Source organism: Marmota monax, unplaced genomic scaffold (assembly GCF_021218885.2).
Source record: "Marmota monax isolate L192 unplaced genomic scaffold, Marmota_monax_Labrador192_F-V1.1 WCK01_AAM20220418_F8-fsc00068, whole genome shotgun sequence".
Lineage (NCBI taxonomy): Eukaryota > Metazoa > Chordata > Mammalia > Rodentia > Sciuridae > Marmota > Marmota monax.
In genome coordinates, this window is record NW_026692352.1 from 7,538,168 (window position 1) to 7,565,357 (window position 27,190).

The 27,190-nt window shown below is 36.5% G+C and overlaps 1 protein-coding gene across 5 annotated transcripts in view; it reads right to left on the reverse strand.

Moving 5' to 3' along the window:
• The window catches only part of Pak1 (p21 (RAC1) activated kinase 1), a 148,868-nt gene that overhangs the window by 12,770 nt on the left and 108,908 nt on the right, over positions 1–27,190 (reverse strand). For all 5 annotated transcript variants that reach the window (XM_058578564.1, XM_046442047.2, XM_046442049.2 and 2 more), the window contains exons 6-10: positions 15,442–15,558; positions 12,535–12,709; positions 10,316–10,379; positions 6,165–6,213; positions 755–867 (exon numbers count right to left, since the gene is read on the reverse strand). In XM_058578564.1, the coding sequence (XP_058434547.1) occupies positions 755–867; positions 6,165–6,213; positions 10,316–10,379; positions 12,535–12,709; positions 15,442–15,558 (518 nt within the window). The remainder of the gene's footprint in view (positions 1–754; positions 868–6,164; positions 6,214–10,315; positions 10,380–12,534; positions 12,710–15,441; positions 15,559–27,190) is intronic.

Here is a 27,190-nt window from a genome sequence, read left to right on the forward strand (position 1 = left end):
GACAACTGTCAGCTTAGACTAATTAGGAGAAGAATATGAAGGTCTAAGTGACTATATTTGGGCACTGACAAACACAGCCAATCTTCCTGGCTCTGACATATCACTGTTAAAGCTAAGACAATGCAAACCACATTCAGGTTATCTCAAACACTTTGTGGCTACATGCTATGTCAACGTGCCTTCAAAAATCCCATTTCAAAGGTAACACATACATTTTGGGAAAAATATCACATATTTTGTCCCACTTATTTTATGGAACATGCTCTTCTGTGCTTACACAGAGATTTTTTTTTTTCTTTACAAAATCTAATTGTATTAAGTTTAGAAAGAGTCCCACTCTCTCTATAGTGGTCAGATCTCAAATGAAACATCCAATACTGAGCATCACATTTTAAAAGAATAAAGAAAAACCAGGAGTTAGTCAGAAGGGTGAGCAGGATAAGGGAGGAAAGGTCTGGGATATAGAATGAAGGACAGATGTTTGACAGAGGCAGATGAGCTGTAGGGTTTCCCTGATGCAGAACAAGAAGTAGTAGGATCAACTGTTAGAAGATACAGGATGGCAGGGTTCAGCTTCACCCAGAAGGATGTTCCAGCAATCAGAGATATCAAGCATTATGTGAAATGGGATTCAGAGAGCTCAGCACCACAATAAATACTTAAATGGAAGCAGTTCAGAGTGCTTTGTTGCCCCCTCCTCTAACCCATTGGTTCCAAAGTTCCCATTCTTTTGACAGGACCCACCACTCCATACCTGTCCAAGTAGTTCACAATATTTGGATTCTTGTTTTCCCTCATAACCAGGATCTCATTGATAATCAGTTCTTTCTTCGGTTGCTGCTGAAGATTCATCTGTTTTATGGCGACCTGAAATCCAATATATTTGATGTGCAATTAGTCATTCAGCATTTACTGAGCACTTACTCAGTATCAAAACTTAAATACTAAGGAAACAAAGATGAATAAGATTCAGATACAGTCTGGGCCCTCAAGTAATTCATAATTTATCAGTTAGACAAATGGTTTTCAAACTGAAGTCCCCAAGCAAGAAGCATCAACATTTTCAGGAAACTCATTGGAAATAAATATTTTCAAGCTCCACCCCAAACCTACTGAATCAGAAACTAAGCCATAGATGCCATTTTGTTATACATCAAAGTTTAATGATAAATGTAAACAAAATACTTTAAAATCACAAAATAAAAAAGATGCTAGAAAAGAAGTTCAAGCAAAGAGCTACAGGAACACCAAATCTGGTGATGTACAGAAATTTCACATAGTGGGGAGGTTATTTTTTTAAATGTAATATGTAAAAATAAATGAGAGTTGACCAAATTAAGAAAAAAAGGAAAGATGCTGTGCACTGTGGTGCATGTTGACAATCTCAGCAACTTGGGAGGCTAAGGCAGGGGGATTACAAGTACAAGGCTAGGTTCAGTAACTTAGGGAGATCCTGTTTCAGAATAAATTTTTTTAAAAACTAAGGATATAGTTCAGTGATTGAGTGTCCCTGGGTTCAATTCCTAGTACTGAAGTGTAGGGCAGAAAGAAAAGAGGAATGAGATCCCTAATGTTTATGTATGATCTTGACAGTGTATTTGTATAAGTAAAACAAATTTCCACGTAATACAAATATAAGGTATACTTCAGTTTCCCAGGCACTTTGCATCCATTTTTCTGTGTCTGATACTATATAAGGTATTCTGAAATTTGTTATTTTATTTAATCCTCAGAGGCATATGTATGTTAAGTATCACTAGCTCTTTAAAAGATGAAGAAATTGTGATCACACAGGATATGTGACTTGCATGCACAGTTATTCAATAGCAAAGTCGAGATTATATAACTCCACATTTTATCTTTTAAAAACAAATTTTTTTTTTAGTTGTTGATCGACCTTTATTTTATTTATTTATATGTGGTGCTGAGAATCGAACCCAGTGCCTCACACGTGCTAGGCAAGTGCTCTACCACTGAGCTACAATCCCAGCCCTCCATATTTTATCTTAATTTATTCTGTACATATAACCAGATTAATTTTACCTATTACACATTGGATAACTTCCCTGTTCAAAAACATAAATGGCTCCTTATTGCCTAGAACTATTCCTTAGCCCAACACTGAGAATTTTCATTCTCTGACCCCCATCTTACTCCCACTGTATTCCTGCATACTCTCCATGTTCCCCCTGCCTTTGTTCAGGATCTCCTCTCCATCTAGAATATCCTGCATCAATTCCATACATTTGAAAAACACTTATGCTCTTTATCAGGCTGAAAAAAACCTCATTTTCAAACCAAATTATACTTTTCCCTTTTTTAAAGTCCCATATGATCATAATTATACCTGTCTTTTGGAACTTATGACATGCTACCTTGTATGAAGATGTTAAAATTGTGTATGTGTGTTTATGCATGTGAGTGCACATGCACACATGTACCTGTGTGTATCTAGAAGTTTGTGAACTTGATTGAAAGTCCAGAATCCCCAGTGCCAAGCATAGTGCTTGACACACAGACTTGGTGCTCAATGAATGTGAAAAGAGGGAAAGAGAATCCAGTGGGTAGAAAAGTACTTTGTCTTCAAACCATAAAAGTCAGCAATAGGTTACTACATCCCATATATATGCTTTAAGTTGTTTGCTAAATATTCATTCCCCAGAGATGTTTTCCCTTTTTCCTGCTTAGTGGACAAGAAAATGAGCATCTAATAGAACTAAATTGTCTTTCCAGAGAAGCAAGAAATCTAAAGAAAGAATGATTCAAATTTTTATGGAAACAAACCCTATTACTTTTTCAAGACAAACAGTTTGCTGCAGTTAATCCTTAAAAAAAAAAAAAAAAGATCCAATAAAAGGATCCAGTCAATCATTAAAAAGAAAAAAAATGATCCTTTAAAACATTTTGGCCACTTTCATTCCCTATCCCAAGTTAGAAAAAATCACTTTGGAGCGGGTTTCCAAATAGGTAAGGTATCTGGTTTTGCTGCAGCTTTCTGTAACAGCTAAGGATTGGGTTTTCTTGTCTGAAAAGCAACATGTTAACCTAAAAACATTTAGTAAATCCTTATAATTAGGACTGGTATCAGAAAGGTGAGTTCTTCAGGCCATCCTAGAGGATGGGATGGTGCTTATGGACCTCACAGTGATCACTGCAGACAGCAGAAAGTGAGGGGGGAGAGAGGGAGAGGCTAATATGGACGCTGTAGCAGGACACCAAGAGTTCTTTCCATTTGCTACTGACTGACTATGGTCCAGGCTAAATGCCATTACCTAGTCAAACACTACCTATTCAGGCTAGCATAATTTGACTTGAATTCCAAGAACCAAAGCTTTAGGCTTAATTGTCATTTACTGACTTTGACCAATCACAAGTTCTCTTTTAGTCTCCTCATCAATACATTGAGGATAATCACCTCAACTCTGATTCCCTTCCTCTAAGAATTGTTTTGAGTTCTAGGTAAGAAAATGGCCAACATGTTACTCATTTAAGTAAAGGATTTAAGTAATAAAGGAAGATAACAATGAAAATAGTAGTCATAGTAATAATGGCAGCACTTGATAAGTACCTGGCATAGCAAGAATGAAACAGCAGCAGTAGTAACCAAAGCAACAACCAACCAACCTCCTCTCACTGCTACTGTTCATTGAATGGTTACCATGTGCAGGCTCTGTGCTAGGTACTCTATTTATATTATTTTAGTAATACCTAACTACCCTACAAAGTAAAAACCATGATTTCCTTTTTCAGGAAAGAAATTATGCCTGAGACTTACAAGAAAATTGCCTAAATCATAATCAATGCTCTCAGCTCTATGAGACTCTAAAGGCTTTTCCAGTCTGATCTTTCTATTATATGCATTCACTTTAAAAACAGGTTTGAAATATAATTGTTTGATCTGTAATTGGAAGACTTCCCAGCACTAACATGCTAATCTTCCTATATGTGACAGAGTAGCTCTGCTTTTCCCAGCTGGATAACCTCCAATAACCACTCACTCAAAAAGACTAAGAGCATCCCTCTAGCTCCACTAAAGATCTATACTCCCTGTGGCAGGAAATAAGGCCTTCCTCATCACACTGCATTAGCCAACCTAATGGATTTGTTCCATTCATAGTTTTGTAACCACAAGGCAAGCACACAATGAAGTCCAGTTTCTTTTTCCTATAGCCAGCTCCTCACACAGGCAGCTTCCAGAGCTTCAAGGAGTTCTCCCTGCCTCCCCAGCCCCATCACTTGCCTGTCTCCCATATCAAGGGCTGTAATGCCTAAGAAACATGACATGAAGAGACCCTAGCATCTAACCTCAATTCTGTGGTGGCTTTGCAGCCCAAAATGCATAGAACTAAGAGTTAAAAGATTATAATCCAGTCCTTGCTAATTGCTGTTAGCACAACCTGTTAAAAAAAAAAGTTATTTACACTTCTGGAACACTCCTCACCAATAAAAAGGTGATAACATCACCTATCTCATAGGGTTCTTTTTAGGATTGGTATAATCTTTTTAATTTTTTTCCATCTTGGCATCAAATTCACTGTCTTTAAAACTGGCATGCTAATACTTCCTTTCCTCACCACTATTTTTACTTTAAGGCAGATTCTGTCAACTCCATAAGACTTATATATTTATACCATGGAAATTATGGTGTTTTACATTTACTTATGATCTTAATGTTGCAGTGCTTGCACAAGACTGAATCTTTCATATAGTTATGAGCACAAGGTACAGCATAAAGCAAAAGCTCAGTAAATACTTTGTAGAATACATATATATATATATATATATATATATATATATATATATATATATGAATGAATGAATAAAGATGGTGGTTCTTAAATTTATGATGTATTTTCACAAACACTCCTTTACTGAATTCTTTCAACACTTCTGTCAGGTATATGTTATTATACACTTTTTATAAATAAGTAAAATTCAGGCTCAGAGAGATCAAATGAATTTACCAAAAGTAATATAAATAGTTTAAGATAAGCATCTATGTCTTTGGATTTTCACCTCAAAGAACAATGAATATATCTTTATCTCTAATGGTGATTTTTAAAGTTGACTTACCCTAGATGGAGCTTTAACGCTTGCAAAAACCTAACAAGAGCTTAGTGAACTAAGTGCTCCCCTATTAGACACTGCTTTTCCAGGATACCAGAATGTTTCAATCATCAAAAATATACAAGTGGCCATGTACATATAGTATGTCAAAATACATACACTCTGCTGTCATGTATATCTAAAAAGAAAACATTTGATTAATGGAAAAAAATATACACGTGTGTTTCTAGAAGCCTCACTCTGAGGAGGCCAACTCTACTTTCACTGGAAGAGAAGGTGCCTCTCTCAATTTCTGGGTTCCAGCACTCTTTGGACTAAGAAATTCTCCCAGCCCACCTGCCAACATTCCTGATCTTCAGCCAAAGACTAAACTATGAAGAAATCCCAAGAGCTCTATATTCCCTTCATATTGTTCTTCTGCTATAGATTATATCTTGGATCAGTAAGTTTTAAGCAATAAGGTCCGGGTTCTCCTGTCTTAATGAAATGAGGACAAAGAGGTGCCTCTAGATAAATGAGGACTCTAGTATCCAGTCATATCCTGGGCACAGAGTAACAGCAGAACCACTAGATGAGGAGGCAACAGACATGGACTTAAATCTCCTTTAATAGATTTCTCCGTCAAGCACCAAGTTTGTATAAGCAATTATCCACTAGGCAGTGCTACAAGAAAGCCTCTCAGGCAGGATCCAACCTCCTAACTACACTTACACCCCTTTTCTTTGTCCTTGAATAATACCACACTTGTAAGACATTCTCTCATTCAGTCCATCACCAAATCCTATCAAATCTACCTGCAAATTATTCTCAAATCCACCTACTTCTATCATTCTATACTATGCTATTAACTTACTCTAAACAATCATCTCTCACCTGGAAGTACCTCCTGACTCACCTGGTCCTCTCTTACCTTTTCCAACCTGTTCTCCATATTGTAACTGCAGAAAACTTCCAAAATATTTGTCTCCTCATGTTATTTGGTTCTAGTATGGTATAGATAGAAACTAGAAATGTCCTTATTGAGCTAAGAAAGGCTAAAAATTAACCCCCCCCATTAAAAAAAAGTAGAAACGAAAGAGCTGGTGGTGTCTACTTACCTCCTGTCCTGTGGCAACATCCATTGCAGTGTACACAGTGCCAGAAGCACTGAAGGGGTGGGGGGGAGAGAGAAAAATACAGATTTTCTAATAAAGTACCATTTGTTAAATGTAGCTCTATACACAATCTGGCAGTTTAAGTTAATAATAATTACAGCAAAAATAATCCCCCCCGCCCCGTTCACAGCCCTCCCAATTCTCATAGTTGACAGGCAATATGTGATTGTAAAGAGAACAGAGGCTCTACTGGTCAACTGACCTGAGTTTCAATCTAGAACTTCTACCTAATATTTACTAGCTATCTGATCTTGAGCAAGTTATGTAACTTCTCTGAGCTTCATTTTTCTCTTTCATAATATGAATATAAGAATTTAAATCAATTAGTTCACGTGACTAAAATAAAATATGATAGGTGTCAAGTACATAAGTTTCTTGCTCCTGTTTGCCTTCCTCTTCTTTACCACCCTTGGCAAGTTGCTACCTCTTGTGGCTTTAAACTCTTCATCTGTAAACAAGGACAGAATTAAATCTGTGATTTTCAACTGGGAGTGAGGTGGGACAGGAAAGCCTCCTAGGGAGAATTTCAGAATGAGGCAGGGTAGGTGGCTTATTTATATTTATCAAAAAAGTATATGGACTTGTGAGGTGTCAATAATGTTCTCTTTCTTTCCTGGGTCCCCCCCAGCTGTCTCCTTCTCCCTCTCTACTACTGATTGAACCCAGGGCTCACACATGCTAGGGAGGTACTTTACCACTGAGTTATATCCCCAGCCCTTTAATTTTGAGACAGATCTTACCAAGTTGTTGAGGCTGCCCTCAAATGTGCAGTCCTCCTGCCTCAGCCTCCCCAATAGCTGGGATTATAGGCATATACCACCATGCCCAGCTAGTAATGTTCTCTTTCTTAATCTGGATGTTGGTTACATGGATATGTTCATTTTTTGAAAATTCATTGATTTGTTTGCTTATGCATGTTATCTTCAGTTAAAATTTACACCAAAAAACTATAAAACTTGCAAAACTACACTGAATATTCTAAAATAATCTTGAAGTACCCTTTCCACTGATGTTTTATGATATTATGACCCTTTGAAACTGTGCTTTTCAATCATTTTTTCCTGCCAAGAGAACATCAATTTTTAGTTTTCATTTTTCACCATAAAATGATATTAAATATACTTATTCAAATATACATATTCACAGAAAATTTGATATTTCTACCAAACCCCAAGATAAGAATAACCCCACTAGACACACATATGTACATGCATGTATATATATATATATATATATATATATATACATACACACACACACAAACAGGTTGGGTAAGAGAAAGAAATGCTAGAAATAATGCTAGGAAAGTAACTGTGTTCATTTGAAAGAACTAAAACCCTCATTCTATGCCTATAAACACAAATCCTGCGTATCTGTACGTGAGTAATTACAACATATATTTGTAGCTCCGCATGCCATGTCAGATATACACGATGTAATTTGAAGATATTCTGAATTCTGATCTTTTACAAGAATGCATTCACTGAAGCCCTGAGGTTATACTTCCCAGAGAAATCAGGACACCTCAGTGGTCACTTTTAAGTATGCCTTCCAGCTAGAAATTATGATCACCAGCTCCCTAACCACCATTCTTTAGTTGGGAGTCCAGCTATATAACTGGAAACTGTGATCATAAGATATTGATTATCAAATGAGGAATGGCTTATTTGCACTGGCAGTTATTTCTTCACTGCTTTATCATCCAACCCCTGGCCATCCTCTGCCACAAAGCGGGTATCTATCTTCTTCCCATACCCATCCTGATCCTATCAGATGTACTTTCTTTTTTTTCGTATGGAGAATTAAACCCAGGGGTGCTTTACCATTGAACTATTCCCAGTCCTTTTTATTTTAAGACAGGATCTTGCTAAGTTTCTGAGGGTCTCACTAAGTTGCTGAAGCTGGCCTTGAACTCGCAATCCTCCTGCATCAGCCCCCTAACTTGCTAGGATTACAGGCATATACCACTGCACCTGACCAGATCCACCACTTCTTTTGTTTTTTTGATTTTTTGTTTTAGTTGTAGATGGACACAATTTTATTTATTTTTATGTGGGGTTGAGGATCGAACCCGGTGCCTCAACCATGCTAGGGGGGGGTGCTCAACCACTGAGCCACAACCCCAGCCCCAGATGCACCATTCTTAAAGGACAAACATGCTCAAGTTTCAGGAGATTGGACTAGGTTGCCATGTTTACAAAGTTCTAGAAAGCTACTAAGCTCACTGGTTAGTTCATAATTATTTCTACCTTGAAATCATATTGAGTCATATATTATTTCTCATATGTCAAGGCATATGAACACCAGGTTTGAAGCATAATAAACTTCAGGTCTTACTGGGGGGGAAAAAGCAAGCAAAAATTATTATAGTACAAATTCAACATACTGGGGTGGCATTTATATTTTTTTAAATTATGGTATGCAGAAACACTAGCATAGGTGCTTAATAAATATTTTCTTTTTGCCTTAGCTATAACAGATCTGTCAAGTAAGCAGGAAAGAAAGTTTTGAATAGATCTCATACAGCTATTAAAAAGAAAAACTTTTCACAGATGTGAAAGTGAAAATCCATTAAACCACAATCCTTCAATTCCTTCTTCCTTTACAGACAAAGAAATTCAAATTCAGAGAAGGGATCTGATTTGTCCATGTACCTTTTTGCCTACACTCTTAAGGTCTCCGTTTAACTACCTAAAGGAAATGCCTTCTATATTACTCTGAAGCAAGCAAAATGATTTCTTCTCAACTTATACCAGTTCAGACTCACAAAAGCATATCTAGTAGGAAAAACAATGGGATCAGGAAAAAAAAATGTGAGATCCACTCAACCCTAAGTTGTCTTGAGGATTAAACCAAACATTATACGTAAATAACATACGTACATTATAGAAATGATACATAATCATAACATTCCTACATTATGCAATTCTTCTCCTATTTTCAGAAGGAAAATAATAAGAAAGAATTTAAAACAGAAAATTATCAATGACTTCATTAGCAACAATGCTTCTGTTCCACTAACATTCAGAGCCTATAATAAGTCAGGTTTATGGGGTTTTTTCCTTAAATTTCAGCTCTTTTGGTAATATGCAGAAATCTCATTATTTTCATGCAGAGATGTAATTTTCCTAGAGTAATTTGCACAAATCTTAAGTGTAACACTTGATGATTTTTGTTCACTGCCAAGAGTTTCCCCTAAGGTTCCTTCATACTTCTTTCCCACTATCCCTCCCTCAGAAGTAATCACTATTGTGACTTCCACTGCTATATAGTAGTTTTACCTGTTCTTGGATTTCATATAAATAAAATCATACCAGATCTGACCTTTTATGTATTACTTTTTGGGCTCAAAATAATAGCCAAATACTTTTTTTAAAATTTTTTTTTAGTTTTTGATGGACCTTTATTTTATTTATTTGTGGTGCTGAAAATTGAACCCAGTGCCTCACACATGCTAGGCAAGTGCTCTTCCACTGAGTCACAACCCTAGCCCCAATGGCCAAATACTTTTAAAGGACTTAGCACAATATATTATAATTCTTTGTCTATCTCCTTCTATTGACCTGAGTTCCTTAAAGGCAGAGATTTCAGCACTGATGATGAGCTGTACTCATAAAGCCTAGCACATGAAAAGAACTCAGTTAAAATGTGCTGAGTTCAGGGCACTAAGGGCAGCATAGAAGTTGCAGAAAAGGAACCCAGATGAAGAGTCATGGATTCTGACAGCCACCTAGAAAAACAGGGCTACTACACTAGCAGAAAGATCTGTAGTTCTGGGTTTTTCATTTCATATTAGTGCTAATAGGTCTTGGCACCAAGTATAATTTAGGAAACTAGTTTTGTGTTAAATAAAAATGGTTCTCTTACTCTCACTGCAGGGGAATTTTTTGCAATATGGTCAATGAATAGCACATCTCTCATCTTAAGCATAATTCTCAGTACCAAACCTGATGTCAGCCTGAAATAACACCTCCAGAGGGGGAGGTGAAGAAAGAAGAACAAAGTTCATGAGAGGCAAAACACAGCAGAATCTTATATGCTAACATACACAGTTTTAAGTCATTTCTCCAGGAAAAGAAAATGCCCCTACTAACCCTTGTCCAATCTTCTCAAACCGTGTATACTTCTTCTTAGGATCGCCCACACTCACTATGCTCCCTTTGAAAGAAACAGAGACCATGAATCATTTTTTTCCAGATCAAGACACAAAACAGACCCCATGTGCCCCTCAACCCCTGGAGTTGACAAGGATTAAAGAAGTGTCTCTAATTCCCGAAAAGCATACTAAGCAGGCTCATAGCTTTTCCTCAATGAAGCCCAACCCAAGGTTTCATCTCTTTGACTGCTTTTATTCAGAGTAATCTATTCCATTTCTAAACTCCTAAGAGCCATTCATATTAATTTTTTAATTTATTTAATAAATGTTTATTCATGATATGTACCAAGTCTTAGGAATAAACAGATAAGGCACAGTTAAGAAAGTCTCTCAAGGAGCTCAATCTTATGGAAAAGATAGACAAGTAAGCATAAAATGCCATAAAACATAATAATTGCTGTGATAAATGCCAATGGGATATAGAAAGAGACACAGAAAAAGAGACTGGAAAGACTCCAGAAAGGTGCCATCTGGGCTACCTTTTATAGGATAAGTAGAAGGCCAGCCAGGGAGAGAAAGCTGAGAAGTTTAAAACAGGATACTTCAAGTGCAAAGACACAATGGTATGAAAGAACTCAGTGGGTTTCACAACTTGAATTCTAGTGGGGAACTGAGACCCATGGAAGGGAATCTCCTTCCCCAGGATCACATAGCAAACTGGTGTCAGAGATAAGATTAGGAGTTTGGTTTTTAGTCTCTGTCCACAGTATGCTTTTCCGTGTGTGTGTGTGTGTGTGGTTGGTTGGTTGGTTTAGGGAAGAAGATCTATATAGGAGTAAAATAATGACTAGGTAAGTGGCTTTTACTTAATCATTTGATGATGGCCCCAGGCGAGGGCAATTTTTAAGAGCAAAATTTGTTAAAAAGTCAAACAATTATCAGGAAGAAGTAAAGAGCTGCTTAACTAGAGCATTAGAAAGCAATGCCAGTTTGCAAACTTGGCCAAATAAGTCATACAAAAGCCTCTTTGGACATAAGTAGGTACAGTGAATAAATCCAAGGCCCTTGTCAAACGATTTTTCCAAGTCAATAGATTAACCTAGTCCTTCCCTTAGTATAGTTCTGCCTTTTATGAAAACACAGAAACAGATTACCCTCATTTCTGGCTGCTAAAATAAAGTGAAATGGAAGTGTCCACTCACAGAAAGAGGCAAGGAGCTCTATTCATAAGAATATAAGCTTGTGTTCAATTTTTGTTGTTGTTGTTTGTTTGTTTGGTACTGAGGACTGAATCCAGGGGCACTTTACAACTGATCCACATTCCCAGCCCACTCCACTTTTTTTTCCTGTGGTGCTGGGGATTGAACCCAAGGCCTTATGCATGCAAGGCAAGCACTCTACCAATTGAGCTATATCCCCAGCCCTACCCCTTTTTATTTTTTATTTTGAGACAGGATCTTGCTATATTTCTCAGGCTGGCCTCAAACTTGCTATCCTCCTGCCTCCTCCCAAGTTGCTGGGATTAGATATGCCACCATGCCCAGTCTTACGTGTTTGTGTTCTAATCTCAGCCTTGCCATTTCCTAGTTGTGATTTGGGTCAGGATATTTAGCCTCTTTGGGACTAAAAAAACCTTAACTGTAAAAACAAGGACCATAATGCCTGTCTTCACAGGGTTAATATGAGAATTAAATGAAAAAAAAATCAAGAAAACATCCTGCTAGTCATTTGATTCCATAGTACAGTTCACAAATGTTGGGCTTCTCTTCCTTTCTCTCCTGCAACCATGATGGCAGATCTGTCTTCTTCTAAGTCAATGATAAACATCTGTAATTAATAGCACTCTTTCCATCAGGTATAGGCAAGGCATCCATCTTTCTCAACATACTTTCCTACATTATTACTGGATAAAAGCTACTTATCTCCATTACATGCCTAGGGATAAGAGTTGCCTTGCCCTCAAAATGAGCTATCCACATTCTCTCCTATCACATCTCCATCCTGACATGGTATCCAATCAGAGCTAATGAGACAGGAAAGTGAGGTGGAAGGGCAGGGTGAAGACAAGCACAATCTGCAAGGCTATGGCACCAAGTATAGCCAGCCAGGTACACTGTCCTAACCTAGGATCAAGATCTTTTATAGTAATAGAATGACATCTCTATGTTTGACCAGTCACAGACAAAAGGGAGGTTCAGAAAACTACAAAGTCCTTACGTAATTTCTCCAAGATTTCCTCATCAGACATTTTAGGCTTCTTCTTCTGCTTCTCAGTATTCCGGGTCAAAGCATCTGGCAAAGTGGTGTTATTCTCAGTAGGTGAAATGGGAGATGTAGCCACATCCCGAGTTGGAGTAGTTGGAAGTGGTTCAATCACGGACCGTGTGTATACCTGCATTATTGGTGCAAAATTTGGGCAAAACCAGCCTTTGTTAGCATAGGGAAACATCTTCCACATGAGCAGTTAGAATATCCACAGAACAAATTGCCCCAAATTCATTCTTTCTCATATTTCAAAATCTGTATTATTCTTCCTCTGTGCCTAGGCCCATCTGCTTGGGGTGAAATAGCCTTCCTTGTTCTCAATGTATATAACAGGGATTAGTGAGAGTTTCAGCACTGATGATACTTGAAAGGGCTACGCAACTCTCAGTAGAAATTATCTAGAGGAGATTCCATCATTAGATGGGAATCTTTCTTAGCTGTAATATGTTTTCCCAAGATGAAATGAAATCCTCTATTCCCATAGCACTCTGTACTGCTAATAACACTTAACATTTTCTGCCACTGTGTTACTCCCTCATTAGACTGAACCCTTACAGAGAAGAACTACTCTTGTTGATTTAGGTGATTTAGAACACAGACTCACAAACTTGACTACCTGGGCTTAAATCCCAACTCTTATTCTTATCATATGCATGACTTTGGGCAGGCTACTTTTCTTTGTACTTGAGTTCCCTCATCTATAAAATGGTGATATGATGCCTATCTTACACCTTTGTTATAAAAATACATTGATGAGTGAAATGATTAGAATTATGCCCAGTAGAAATTAAGCGCTTAAAATTTAGCTTCTGAAGATACTATTTCTTATTCATTCATTACTTAACAAACATTTACTGCAAATCTACTCTAAGCCTAATCCCATATAAAACACTGCCCATATACTCTCATTCTGGTAAAGGAGGTAAGAAAGTGACAGGAGAAATGGATAAAAGTTACATGAAATGAGAACTGTACACTATTTCAAAAGAAACAATCCTAAATTACACTTCCTTTCCCAAGGAGTTGCTTCAAGGTATTTATCAGATTTTGTCATGAAAAATATCATAATTTTCTTTTAGATAGTTTATCCTATGAGGACACAGAATGTATGTTACTCATTCTGAGTTCTTCTATCTAACCACTTACCTACCTAATTAAGCATGAAGATAATGTTTGATGGAATTGATGAATAAACAAATGAGATCCTTCAGCTGGTCTGACTTCCTGACTACTCTAGCATAATGATTTCTCAATTTCCTATTCTCGTATATGTAGACAAACTCTATTCCAGGCATCTACAACCATACTCCTTGTCCTATATCTCTGCTTCTCCTGATATGGCTCCTTGAGAGGAAAAAGAAAACAACAAAACAATAACAACAACAAATAAAAACCCTGTCTTTTCCTTTTCTAATATTCTCCTTATCTGGCTTTCAGCACAGGTCTGCACACACAAAAATGCCACTGTGTTATGGTAGAAAACAACTGGGATTTAGGGTTAATTATCTGCTTTCAAATCCTGGCTCTTTTGCTTACTAAGTAGCTGTGGATATATCAATTTATCTCCCCAAATCTCAGTTGCTTCTTCTATAAATTAGTAGTCAACAATACCTATTCAGAAAGGAATGCCATGAAATCAAATTTATCAATCCACTCCTTTATTCAATATTTACTGCACTTTGAAATCTGTCAAAAACTATGTTAAGCACTAAAAGTACATATATACAGATTGCCTCTATTTCAGAAGAGTTCAAGGTATAGAGGGGAAAAAATGTTTTAAATGAACATGCTTGTAAACCAATTAGCTCAATGTGAGATATTCTGACAATTTTTACTTTTTTTTCCCTTGAAAAAACAGAAAAAGATGGTTTACTGTTTTGCTAGCAAAAGAGAAACACAGGGGACTCCTGTCCCAAAGGGTGTGATTCTCCAACATTAATTTTAAAGCCCATTTTTCCTTAAGGTGATTTTGTGACCTATAGACAAGGTGATTCTGTAGATTCTGTTCACAAATTCTCACTCTAAGTGGTCATCTAACCCCCTCAAATTTCTTCCACTATATTTCCTATATTCATTCAACCAACTTCTGCCTGAACACTTTCTGAATGCTCTCTTTCAGAGAGCCTTTTGTTTTTGCATTACCAGAGAGCTTAAGTCCTAGATGGAATTCTCATAATAAAAAGCCCAAACAAAGAAACATTTGTAGACTATCATCTGATGGCAGGTCAGTGCTCAATGATGCTAAATCAAGTAAAATCCACAGGGACTAGACTGCAAAGTGAGGACACAGGGACTTTGACTATTCTGAGCTGCAAGAACCTCAAAGGAAGTTAAAAGAAATCATTGCCAACATCCGGCATCAAAATGCACTCCTGATGTACAATATATTAATAGCGCTAATGTATTTATAAATTCTCTTGGGTCTGTCAGTATCATCAATGTTGATGTAAGAGGCTGAACGCTACACATTTAACAGAGAAGAAAAAGATCTGTAGCAAGACAATTTGTTGCTTCCCAGGAGACTGGAATAATTTATTTTAGCTCTGAACTAAGTTACACCAATTCTATGTATCTTCCTGTGCTATCCATGGAGAACAAACAGAGTATACCACAGCTGGGTTGACATAAACACCAATTAAATAGGATATGGTGGGACTATCTGCAAACCAAAAATAAATATACCTTCTTGTCTTTAATCACATAAAAAATACTGTCAGAAAAGGTGTTTTAATGATTTCACTATCTCCAAAATTTAAGAATCCCTACAAGGGTATTAAACTTCTAGGTCTCAATACTAATCCACTCTTCCCCTTTTCATTCTAATAAATCAGAAAGTTGTTCAGGTCCCCACAGACTCACAGATTTTGTATGCTCTGGGCGTGGAGCAATCACTGGGGGTGGAGTAGCATCATCATCATCATCTTCATCTTCTGAAACTGGTGGCACTGCAGGGGTCTCGGACACAGTCTTCACATTCTATGTAGAGAAAAAAAGCCAAATTTATCTGGTTCCGTTTATATAGATATCAGGATTGCCAGTTCCCCAGAAGAAACCTCATCTGATACCACTTGTGAAATGTATATTGGCCTCTAAACTTTCCACATTTGCGTAGCCAGTCTCAGGTACTCAGTCAGCTTTTCTTTCTTAAGCCATCACTTCTCTGAACAGACTTTTGTCCTCTCCTTTTTACCAACCTCCTGGACCCATTATGTCATAAGAAGCCCTTGCCTCAGTCTCAAGATACAGAACATCAGGATCAAATCCACAAACTGGATTCTATCTACTTCACTAAGCCTTTCACCTGCCCTGAGATGAACTTTACCAGTACCATAATTAGATCAGTTTTGGGGACTGAAAGGTGTAACTCAGTGGTACAGCACTTGTCTAGCAAGTTCAAGGCTCTGAGTTCAATCCCCAGCACTGGAAAGAAAATTTTTAAGAGGTTCTAGAGCCAGGTGGGGTGGCGCACACCTGTAATCCCAGCAGTTCAGGAGGCTGTTACAGGAGAATCACAAGTTCAAGACCAGTCTCAGCAACTTAGTGAGGCCTTAAGCAACTCAGCAAGACCCTGTCTATAAATACAAAAAAGGCTGAGGATGTGGCTCAGTGGTTAAGCACCTTTGGATTCAAAGAGGTCTAGATGCTTTAAATATGTAGTAACTTGATTTTTCTATACAAACCATAACAGAACTAGAAGATTTTAGGTCAGATACAGGCAAAAGTAATATACTATTACTGTTTATCACACAGTCTCAAGAGAAAAAGTGATTCCAAAACTAGATTTGTGATAACAATTTTCTAGCATTAGAACCATTTAGGCAATAGGAACCCTTTAATATATACTAATATAATTCAAAAGTTTCACATATTTTCAGAGCACATACTTTGTACTCAGTAAGATACTGTTATGGACACCGTTGACATAAAAGTACAAAGATAAAAAAGATGGTCCATGTCCATCTGGTATAAGAGACAGAAACCACATGGGTTTCTGAGAAAGGAAACCCAAGAGTCAGGAAGACATGGGACAAATGGAAGAAATAAGGAATACTGGACTAGAGCTATATCTGCTATACTAAGGGAAATGGGAAATCTCATAGATTCTCATAAGACCTCCAATATGGGGCATAACTTAAAATTTGACAGTTGCAGGACACATAACCAATTAACTGTGGTGACCACAGGCAATGTGGTCTATCTTCTTAGTCTGAAGTTTCATCACTTGAGCAATGTGAAGGAAGAAGAGTGATATAAATTGAAGGTGGTGTAATTTTGAAAGTGAATATAAGTCACTTTCAGTTCTAAAATTCATCCCTGTCAAAGCATATATTCTGGTATTTTTCTATTCTAATTCCTTTTCTCCTTACTATTTCACCAAGCAAAATTTAATGAAGAAGCTGGGTGTGGTCGTGCATGCCTATAATCCCAGCAGCTCAGAAGGTCAAGCAGGAGGATCATAAGTTCAAAGCCAGCCTCAGCAAAAGCAAGGCACTAAGCAACTCAGTGAGACTTTGTCTCTAAATAAATCAAAGAATAGCGCTGGAGATGTGGCTCAGTGGTCAACTGCCTCTGAGTTCAATCTCCAGTACTCAAAAAAAAAAAAAAATTAATGAAGAACATAAAGTGGGAATAAAATTAACTCAGCAGCATCTTCATCATCTGGTAAGCCTGGGACTCCACCTGTGTATACTATAAACACTAGGTTTGCTGGCTTTCTAAAACTTACTATATCCAATAACCATGAACTTCTATTTTAAACAAAATCAGAAAGTCCAATTCATCATGCATCCACCCACCTTTATCCATCCATGCATCCATTAGCTGTGTGCCAGGTTCTATTCTAGGTTTTGGATCTCTACCGAAGAAAAAAATAAACAAGGTCCCTGGTTCTATGGCTTACATTCTAGAAGAGAATACAGTCAAAACAGCCACTATAGTATGAGGTGGTAATAAGATAAATGTATGGCAGTAGAGATTGAGGGATGGGGAAAACACTACTTTAGAAAGCACAGTCATAGAAAGTCCTCTGTAATGAGATGCCATGGTAAGCAGTGATCTGAATGAATTGAGAAGGCAAGCCATAAGCTCTGTGGGAAAAAGAGATTCCTAGGAGATGGGGGAAAACACAACCTGAGATGAAAACATGCTTGCCTATGTTCCCACAACCTCTAGGAGTTCTACCTAAGTGGCTGTAACAATAAGCAAGAGGAATCAAGGAAAGGAACAAGACCAGAAAGTAAGCTAGGAACCAGATTACATAAAGTCACTGGAACCATGATAAAAACTTTGGAAAGTATGCCTAGAATAAGAAGCCACTGGAGGACAACAAGCAGAATAGTGATGAAATCTATATATATTTTGCTTTTTAAAATATTTCTTTTAGTTGTAAATGGACACAATATCTTTATTTACTTATTTTTATGTGGTGCTGAGGATTGAACCCAGTGCCTCACACATGTGAGGCAAGCACTCTACCACTAAGCTACAGCCCCAACCCTATTTTTGCTTTTTAAAGTACTTTATTAATTTATCACAAATAAAGAGGAAAGATTCTTAATCATAGGTAATAAAATCCAAATTCCTATTTTATAACAAAACAGTAAAAAAGCACCAAAGAAAATTTACAACTATAACTCTGGGATCCTAGTTCATGGTTCTTTTATTTACTCATCTATCTATCTATCTATCTATCTATCTATCTATCTATCTATCATCTATAGTGGGGATTAAGCCCAGTATGCTCTACCATTGAGCTAAATCCCTAGTCCCCCAGCCAATCAATATCTCTCTCTCTCTCTCTCTCTCTCTCTCTCTCTCTCTCTCTCTCTCTCTCTTTAAGAAGAGTTTCACTAAGTTGCTCAGGCTGGCTATTAATTTGTGATCCTCCTGTCTCAGCCTCCCTAGTAGCTGTGATTACAAGCAAATACCAATGTGCCCAGCTTTTTGGTTTTGTTATTTTTAAAAGATTATAAAAGTACTGCCAGATATGACAGAGAGATAGCAATTCTTCTCCCCAAAAGGCAACTATAAATCTGGTCAAAATTTACAAAAACATTTCAACATACTAGAAATCCAACAAAAGAATACAAAATATTGAGAAGTGCCAATGATTAAAAACTGCTGTGTTTCTGGTAGAAATGGTGAGAATCTCTGAAATTCTGGTTTAGGCTTCTCCCATCCACCACACCTCCAGCTCCAGCAATGTAGGTGTTCCACAAGGGCACTGTAGGCTATCTTGGCATGGTACGAAATTGCTTACTTTCATTTTGAGCTGTGCCCTGTGCCACTATCAGCAGAGGCAACTTCCAAATGTGAAAGCATGAGAGGAGGGCCAACTGCTCAGCTCTGTTAGCCTGAAGCTGCAATCCTGAGTAGGACAAACAAATTTCTGGCTGAGGTTGCTCACAGACACAGCAGACAGTAGAAAGGTCCCACAACAGTCACACAAGCCTGGCTGTATACATGCAAATAAAAGATTCAAAGGGGTCCAACATAAAATAAAAACTGGACAGAAATGACATGTCTGAATAATGAATACTCTACTACCTACACAGAAATCCATCAGCAGAGCAAAGAAACTTTATTTACTTTAAGTTTTTGAGCACAACTGTCCAATAATTAGCCATTAAGCTAAGCAAACACAGCAAGGAGACTCTGGAAAACCAGGCTATAAAATTAAAATAATATTAAAAACCCAACCAAAAAACTGAGCAGAAAAATCAATATACATACACCAATAGAGACATATTTTACAGATTCATTCCTAGAAAATTAATATAAAGCCAACAACCTCCAGGGAATAAAAAACCAGTATCTGGAACTGGTACAGAATATTATCAAAAATGCTGAGTTTACAGCAAGAAATTACAAGACACATGCAGAATACACTCAGAGGGAAAAAAGCAGTTAACAAAAATTTTCTGACTCTCCAGATGTTACATTTAGAAATAAATATTTCAAATCAGATATAATAATACATTCAAAGAACTAAAAGGAACCATGTTTTAAGAATTAAAAAGAAAATATAACAACAATGTATTAACAGACTCTCAGCTGAAATTCTTTTAGAAGAACTAAATGGAAATACTAGAGTTAAGAATAAAGTAATAAATTAAAAACTCACTAGAGAAGATAAACAACAGACTCTATATGGCAGAAGAAAGAATAAGTGTATTTGAAAATGAGCCCATAGAAATTATCCAATTTTAAGAACAGAGGGAAAAAAAAGAAGATTGAAGAAAACCTAAGAGTTCATCAAAGAACTTTGGAACAACATAAAACATACCAATACACATAAAACAGGAATCCCTGGTAAAGAAGAAAATGGAGCAGAAAAATATATCTAAAGAAATAATAGGCAGGGCTGGGGATGTGGCTCAAGCAGTAGCGTGCTCGCCTGGCATGCACAGGATGCTGGGTTTGATCCTCAGCACCACATTAAAAAATAAATAAATAAAGATGTTGTGTCCACCGAAAACTAAAAAATAGATATCAAAAAAAATTTCTCTCTCTCTGTCTCTCTCTGTCTCTTTAAAAAAAAAGAAAAGAAAAAGAAATAACAGGCACATTGGCGCAAGCTTGTAATCCCAGTGGCTTGGGAGGCTGGGACAGGAGGATTACAGGTTTAAAGCCAGCCTCAGCAACACAGCAAGGTCCTAAGCAACTTAGCAAGACACAGTCTCAAAATTAAAAATTTTAAATTAAAATAAACAGGCTGTGGATGTGGCTCAGTGTTTAAGCATCCCTGGGCTCAATCTCTGGTATTAAAAAAAAAAAAAAATGTAAGGTACAGTTCTAAGAACCTCAATAAATCCCAACTAGAATAACCACAGAAAGATCCAAACCTAGACACATGATAATACTGCTAAAAGCCAAAGACACAATGAAGATCTCCAAACAGCAAGAGAAAAATGACATCATGCACAAAATCAATATGATTAATAGCTGACTTCTGATCAGAATATAGTTCTCTCTCAAAGTAACAGTTGGGAATTGGTTCCAGGAGCCACAGTGGATATGAAAACCTGTGGATGTTCAAATGCCTTATATAAAATAGCACAGAACTCGCATATAACCTAAATACCTTTTCAGCATACTTTCTTTACTCTTTGTAATGCAAGGCCTTGCAAATAAACCACGCCCCATGTGCCTTAATTCCTATGGCTGATATACTTTGCTTTAAATCATCTCTAGGTTACTTATAATACCTAATATGATGCAAACACTATGTAAATGTGTTATACTGTATTATATAGGGTCTATACATGTTCAAAATAGAAGCAGTTTTTCACCGGAATATTTTTGACCCATAGTTGGTTGAATCATAGATGTGAAATCCTTGGATATAAAGGGCTGAGTATACTTTAAAAATCAGTTAAAACTTCTTATTAGAAATAAAGGAGGTCAGAAGGCACTGTGATGACATAGTCAAAGAGCTAACGCTTCTAAAAATTGCCATCATAAAAATCCATACCCAACAAAAATATCCTTTATAAGTGAAGATGATGATGAAAACATTCCAGGTTGAAAAAGACAGGGAGGCTGGCATGATGGGCAGGCTTGTGATCCCAACTTCTTGGGAAGCTAAGGTAGGAGGGCTGTAAATTCAAGACCAGCCTCAGCAACTTAGGGAGATCTTGTCTTAAAATAAAAATAAAAAGGTCTGGGGATGTGGCTTAGTAGTAGAACACACTTAGATTCAACTCCCAGTTCTACAAAAATAAAAAATAAAAATAAAAAAAGAAAAGGAGAATTTATTACTAGCAAAACAAAATATTAAAAGAGGTCCATAAAACTGAAAGGAAATAATACCAAAATAGCAAATCCACAAGTAAAAATGAAAAACAGAGGAAATAGTAAGCATATGGATTGACATGACTCTATAAATATACCTTTTTAGATATGTTCTGTTCATCTCTTTAAAAAAAATAAGATTGTATAAAGCAATAATTATAACACTGTACTGTTGGGCTTTTAATGTATCTATAGGGTATACATATTTATATAAACAACACATTTATGAATGATAGTAATAGCACAAAAAAAAGGTGCATGGAATGAGGTATACTGGGCAAAGTTTCTATATTTTATTGAATTCATTTAATACTACTATGAATTCCAATAAAATAATCAAGATCCATAAATAAAACAACTAGCAAATGGCAAAAATAAACTGAGACACAACAATAATTATGTTAAATATCAGTGATCAAAACATCTCCAACAAAAGGCAGAAAATGTCAGACTGGAAGGAAAATAAAAGACAAACAAGATCTACCCATATGCTATCTACAAGAGACACTACATTTTCAAAGTCATGAATAAGTTCAAAGAACAATGGGAAAATATGTACCATGAAAACAATAGTCATAAGAGAACTAAATGGCTACATTAAGTTAAAAAAAAAAGTTAAGAGAAATATTTTTAGAGACAAAGAGGGATATTTAGCAACAATTAAAAAGTCAAAGGGGGGGGGGTGGGGGTTGTGGCTAGAGTGGTAGAGTGCTTGCTTAGCATGCATGAGGCACTGGGTTCCATCCTCAGCACCACATAAATGTAAAATAAAGATATTGTGTCCACCTAAAGCTTAAGAATAAATATTTTTTTTAAAAAAAGTCAAAACAAGCCAGGCGGTGGTTCATACCTGTAATCCCATTAGGGAGGCTGAGGCAACAATAGCAATCTAACAAGGCCCTAAGCAACTCAGCAAGACCATCTCAAAATAAAAAAAGGGCTGGGAATGTACCGCAGTGGTTAAGTGCCCTGGGTTCAATCACACACACACATACACACCCACAAAAACAAACAAACAAAAAAAAAACCTCACAATAGTTAGACATATAAAACAGTATAAAGCAAGAGATGATGTAATTGAAGGAAGAAACAATTTCATTATAGATATTTCAATTGCAGTTAGAGATTTCAGTTCTCTATACTCAATAATTAATAGAACAAGAATGAAAATTAGCAAGGATATATAAGACTTGAACACCGTCAATCAATCTGATCTCTACATATAACTGACATAAACAAAGCATTCCTTTTAACCACATATGGATCATTCTCCAAGATAAACTATATTATATGCTAGGCCATAAACATGTCTCAATAAACTTAAAAGAAATGAAATCACTCCAAATATATTACTTGACACAATGGAATTAAACTAGAGATCAACAATGGGAAAGACATTTCTCCAAAAAAGAACACAAATGGCCAATAAGCACACGAAAAGATGCTTGACATCATTATTCACTAGGAAATGTAAATAAAACCACAATGAGATACTACTTCACACCCACTAAGATGACTATAATCAAAAAACAGAAAATAACAAGTATGGGCAAAGATGTAGAGAAATTAGAACCTTCTTAATTGCTGGTGGGAATGTAAAATGATACCAACGTTATAAAAAACAGTCTGGCTATTCCACAAAAAGTTAAACATAAAGTTACCCTATGACACAGCAATTCTACTTCTTAGGTATATAACCAAGAGAAGCAAAAACATTTATCCACACAAAGCCTGAACATAAATGTTCACAACAACATTATGCGTTATAGGCAAAATGTGGAAACGGGTCAAAGTGGATATCATCTGATGAGGGATACATAAAATGTAAGATATCCTTACAATGATATACTGTTTAAATATAAAAAGGAATGAAGTACTGATACATGGATGGACCTCAAAAACATTATGTTAAGTAAAAAAAAAAGCTGTACACAAAGACTACACAATATATGAATTTATATAAACTGTCTAAAGGCAAATTTATAGACAGAAAGCAACTGATAGCTGAGCATGGGAGTTTGGTAAAAGGGCACAAGGAAAATTTGGGGGGGTGATGGCTATACAACTCTATACATTTATTAAAATCACTGAATTGTACATTTAAAATTAAATTGTAAATCATACCTCAATAGAACAGCTTTAAAAAGTAAACAATATTGTCAAAATGGCCATACTACCCAAAGTGCTATACAGATTCAATGCAATTCCAATTAAAATCCCATCATTCCTTATAGAAATAGAAAAAGCGATCATGAAATTCATTTGGAAAAATAAGAGACGCAGAATAGCCAAAGCAATCCTTAGCAAGAAGAGTGAAGCAAGAGGCATCACAATACCAGACCTTAAACTATACGACAAAGCTATAGTAACAAAAACAGCATGGTATTTGCACCAAAATAGACATGTAGACCAATGGTACCGAATAGAAGACACAGAGACAAACCCACATAAATACGGTTATCTCATACTAGACAAAAATATACAATGGAAAAAAAAAAGATAGCCTGTTCAACAAATGGTCCTTGGAGAACTGGAAATCCATATGCAGCAAAATGAAAATAAACCTCTATCTCTCAACATGCACAAAATTTAACTTAAAGTGGATAAAGGACCTAGAAATTAGTCCAAAGGAAAAGGAGGAAAAAGGAGGCCCAAATCTTCATCATGTTGGATTAGGCCCTGACTTCCTTAACAAGACTCCTAAAGTGCAAGAAATAAAATCAGTAATAAATGGGAGCGGAAGCTAGCTCTCCTCGGTCTATACCCAAAGGACTGAAAAACAGCATACTACAGAGACACAGCCACATCAATGTTTATAGCAGCATAATTCACAACAGCTAAACCGTGGAACCAACCTAGATGTCTTTTAATAGATGAAGGATAAAAAAAATGTGGTATATATACACAATGGTATATTACTCAGCAATAAAAGAGAATAAAATCATGGCATTTGCAGGTAAATGGATAGAGTTGGAAAAGATAATGCTAAGTGAAGTTAGCCAATCCCAAAAAACCCAAATGCCGAATGTTTTCTTTGATATAAGGAGGCTGATTCATAGTGGGATAGGAAGCAGGAAAATGGGAGGAACTCTAGATAGGGCAGAGGGGTGTGAGGGGAAGGGAGGGGGCATGGGGTAATTAATGATGGTGGAATGTGATGATCATTACTATCCAAAGTACAGGTATGAAGACATGAATTGGTGTGAATATACTATGTATACAACCAGAGATATGAAAAATTGTACTCTCTATATAATAAGAATTGTAATACATTCTGCTGTCATATATAAATTTAAAAATTACATAAAAAATAAATATGTGGGGGGGCTAGGGTTGTGGCTCAGAGATAGACCACTTGCCTTGAATGCATGGGGCACTGGGTTTGATCCTCAGCACCACATAAATAATGAATAAAATAATAAATAAATAAATAAAATAAAGGTATTGTGTCCCACAACTAAAAAATAAAAATAAAAAAGAATTAATAAATGAGATGGACTCAAACTAAAAAGCTTCTTCTCAGCAAAAGAAACAATCAATGAGGTGAATGGAGAGTCTACATTTTGGAAGCAAATTTTTGCCACACAAATGTCAGTTAGAGCACTAGCTCCAGTATATATAAAGAACTCAAAAAACTTAACATCAAAAAAACCAAACAATGCAATCAATAAATGGGCTTAGGAGCTTAACAGACACTTCTCAGAAGAAGATATACACTTGATCAATAAATATATGAAAAAATGTTCACCATCTCTAGTAACTAGAGAAATGCAAATCAAAACTACTCTTAGATTTCGTCTCATGCCTGTCAGAATGGCAGCTATCAGGAATACAGACAACAATAAATGTTGGTGAGGATGTAGGAGAACAGGCACACGCATACATTGCTGGTGGGACTGCAAATTGGTGCAACCAATCTGGAAAGCAGTATGGAGATTGCTTAGAAAACTTGGAATGGAGCCACCATATGACCCAGCTATCCTACTTCTCGATCTACACCCAAAGGACTTAAAATTAGCATACTATAGTAACGCAGCCATATCAATTTTCATAGCAGCTCAATTCACAATAGCTAAACTGTGGAAGTAATCTACATGCCCTTCAATAGATGAATGGATAAAGAAACTGTGGTATATATACACAATGGAATATTATGCTGCATTAAAAGAGAATAAAGGGGCTGGAGTTGGGGCTCAGCGGTAGAGTGCTTGCCTAGTACATGAGGGACCCTGGGTTCGATCCTCAGCACCACAAATAAATCAATTTAAAAAATTAAAGGTATGTGTCCATACAAAAAATAAAAAATAAATATTTTAAAAAAGAGAATAAAATTTTGGTATTTGCAGGTAAACGGATGGAGCTGGAGAATATCATGCTAAAAAACAAAGGCCAAATGTTCTCTCTGATAAGCGGATACTGACCCATAATGGGGAACAGGGAGGCTGGGCAAAATGGAGGAACTTTTATTGGGCAAGGGAGGGTGAGGGTAGGGAGGGTACATGGGGGCAGGAAAGATGGTGGAATGAGATGACAACATTACCCTAGGTACATGTATGACTGCACATATGGAGTGACGCTATATCGTATACAACCATAGAAATGAAAAGTTGTGCTGCAATTGTGTACAATGAATCAAAATGCATTCTGCTGTCACATATGCCTAATTAAAATAAATAAATAAAATTAAAAACAAGAATAAAAGGTAAACTTAAAAAATTATATGTAAAACCAATAGGTTCTCTTTATAAATTCTAGGTAATAAAATACAGAAATACATGGAGCAAAAAGTGAACATTCCAGGAATTGATATATGTAATCTAATTCCTGAAATCTCACTAAAACTAACATCAGGAATGGTCCTTTAAACACATTATATTCACAAGGATGGGGGCAACAGGAAAAGAAGGCAAGAACTGCAAAAAAGGAAGCAAAGCAGATGGCATGAGCTGAAAGGACTCAAGGAGGCTGTGTATGAGGCTGCAAGTGGGCAAAGCTTGAAAACCAATCTATATGTCTAGCCTGCAGAATTCTCAAAATTAAAGTAAAATTCTAACACAATATACTTCCAGAACTACAGATAAAGTGGAAAAGAGGGAAGAATACTAAAGGCCAAGTCCTTGAAAGCTATTTAAGCAGCAGTTAGGCTCTAAATCTCTTCTCCCTGCTCTACAACCAGTAGGTGACTGCCTTCCCTTTCCTAGTTGAAGATTAGAGGTTTAGTCTCTGGAGATGGTAAAAAAGGATTTCTGGATTAGGGATGCCAAGCACAAACATAAAAGTACCACAGCAAAAAACATAGTGAATGCTGGGACTTCTAGACCTTTTCTCTTACTAGGCTCCTAGAATACTTGTAGTCAGATCTTCATTATCAAAGCAGATTAGAAGATTCTTCTGTAGATCTGACCCGCCTAACAGGAAAGTTCTAAAGTCAAAAATATGAGTTTTCTCCAAATAATCCAGCTGGATTATCCTATGGTGATACAAACAAAAAAGCTTTATTATGGTGATGGCTGAACAATTCTATAAATTTTTTAAAATCACTTAACTGAATACCACACTACTGAGCTAGAAATTCTAGCAAGCTTCTTATATAATCCAGTCATAAGTATGAGTAGACCTCCAAAGATTGCTAAATATATGATGAAGAGCTCCCACAAACATGGAAAAAAATCAAAATAACTAGGGAAAAGATGGTGGTGGAAGGGTGGCGGTGAGGACAGAATAAGTAAGGAGAAGAAAACATCAAAAGAAAGCCTATCATTAATGTCCTCTCTGGCCCTGCAGAGGACATCAGGTTTTATTGTCTTTTTTCAGC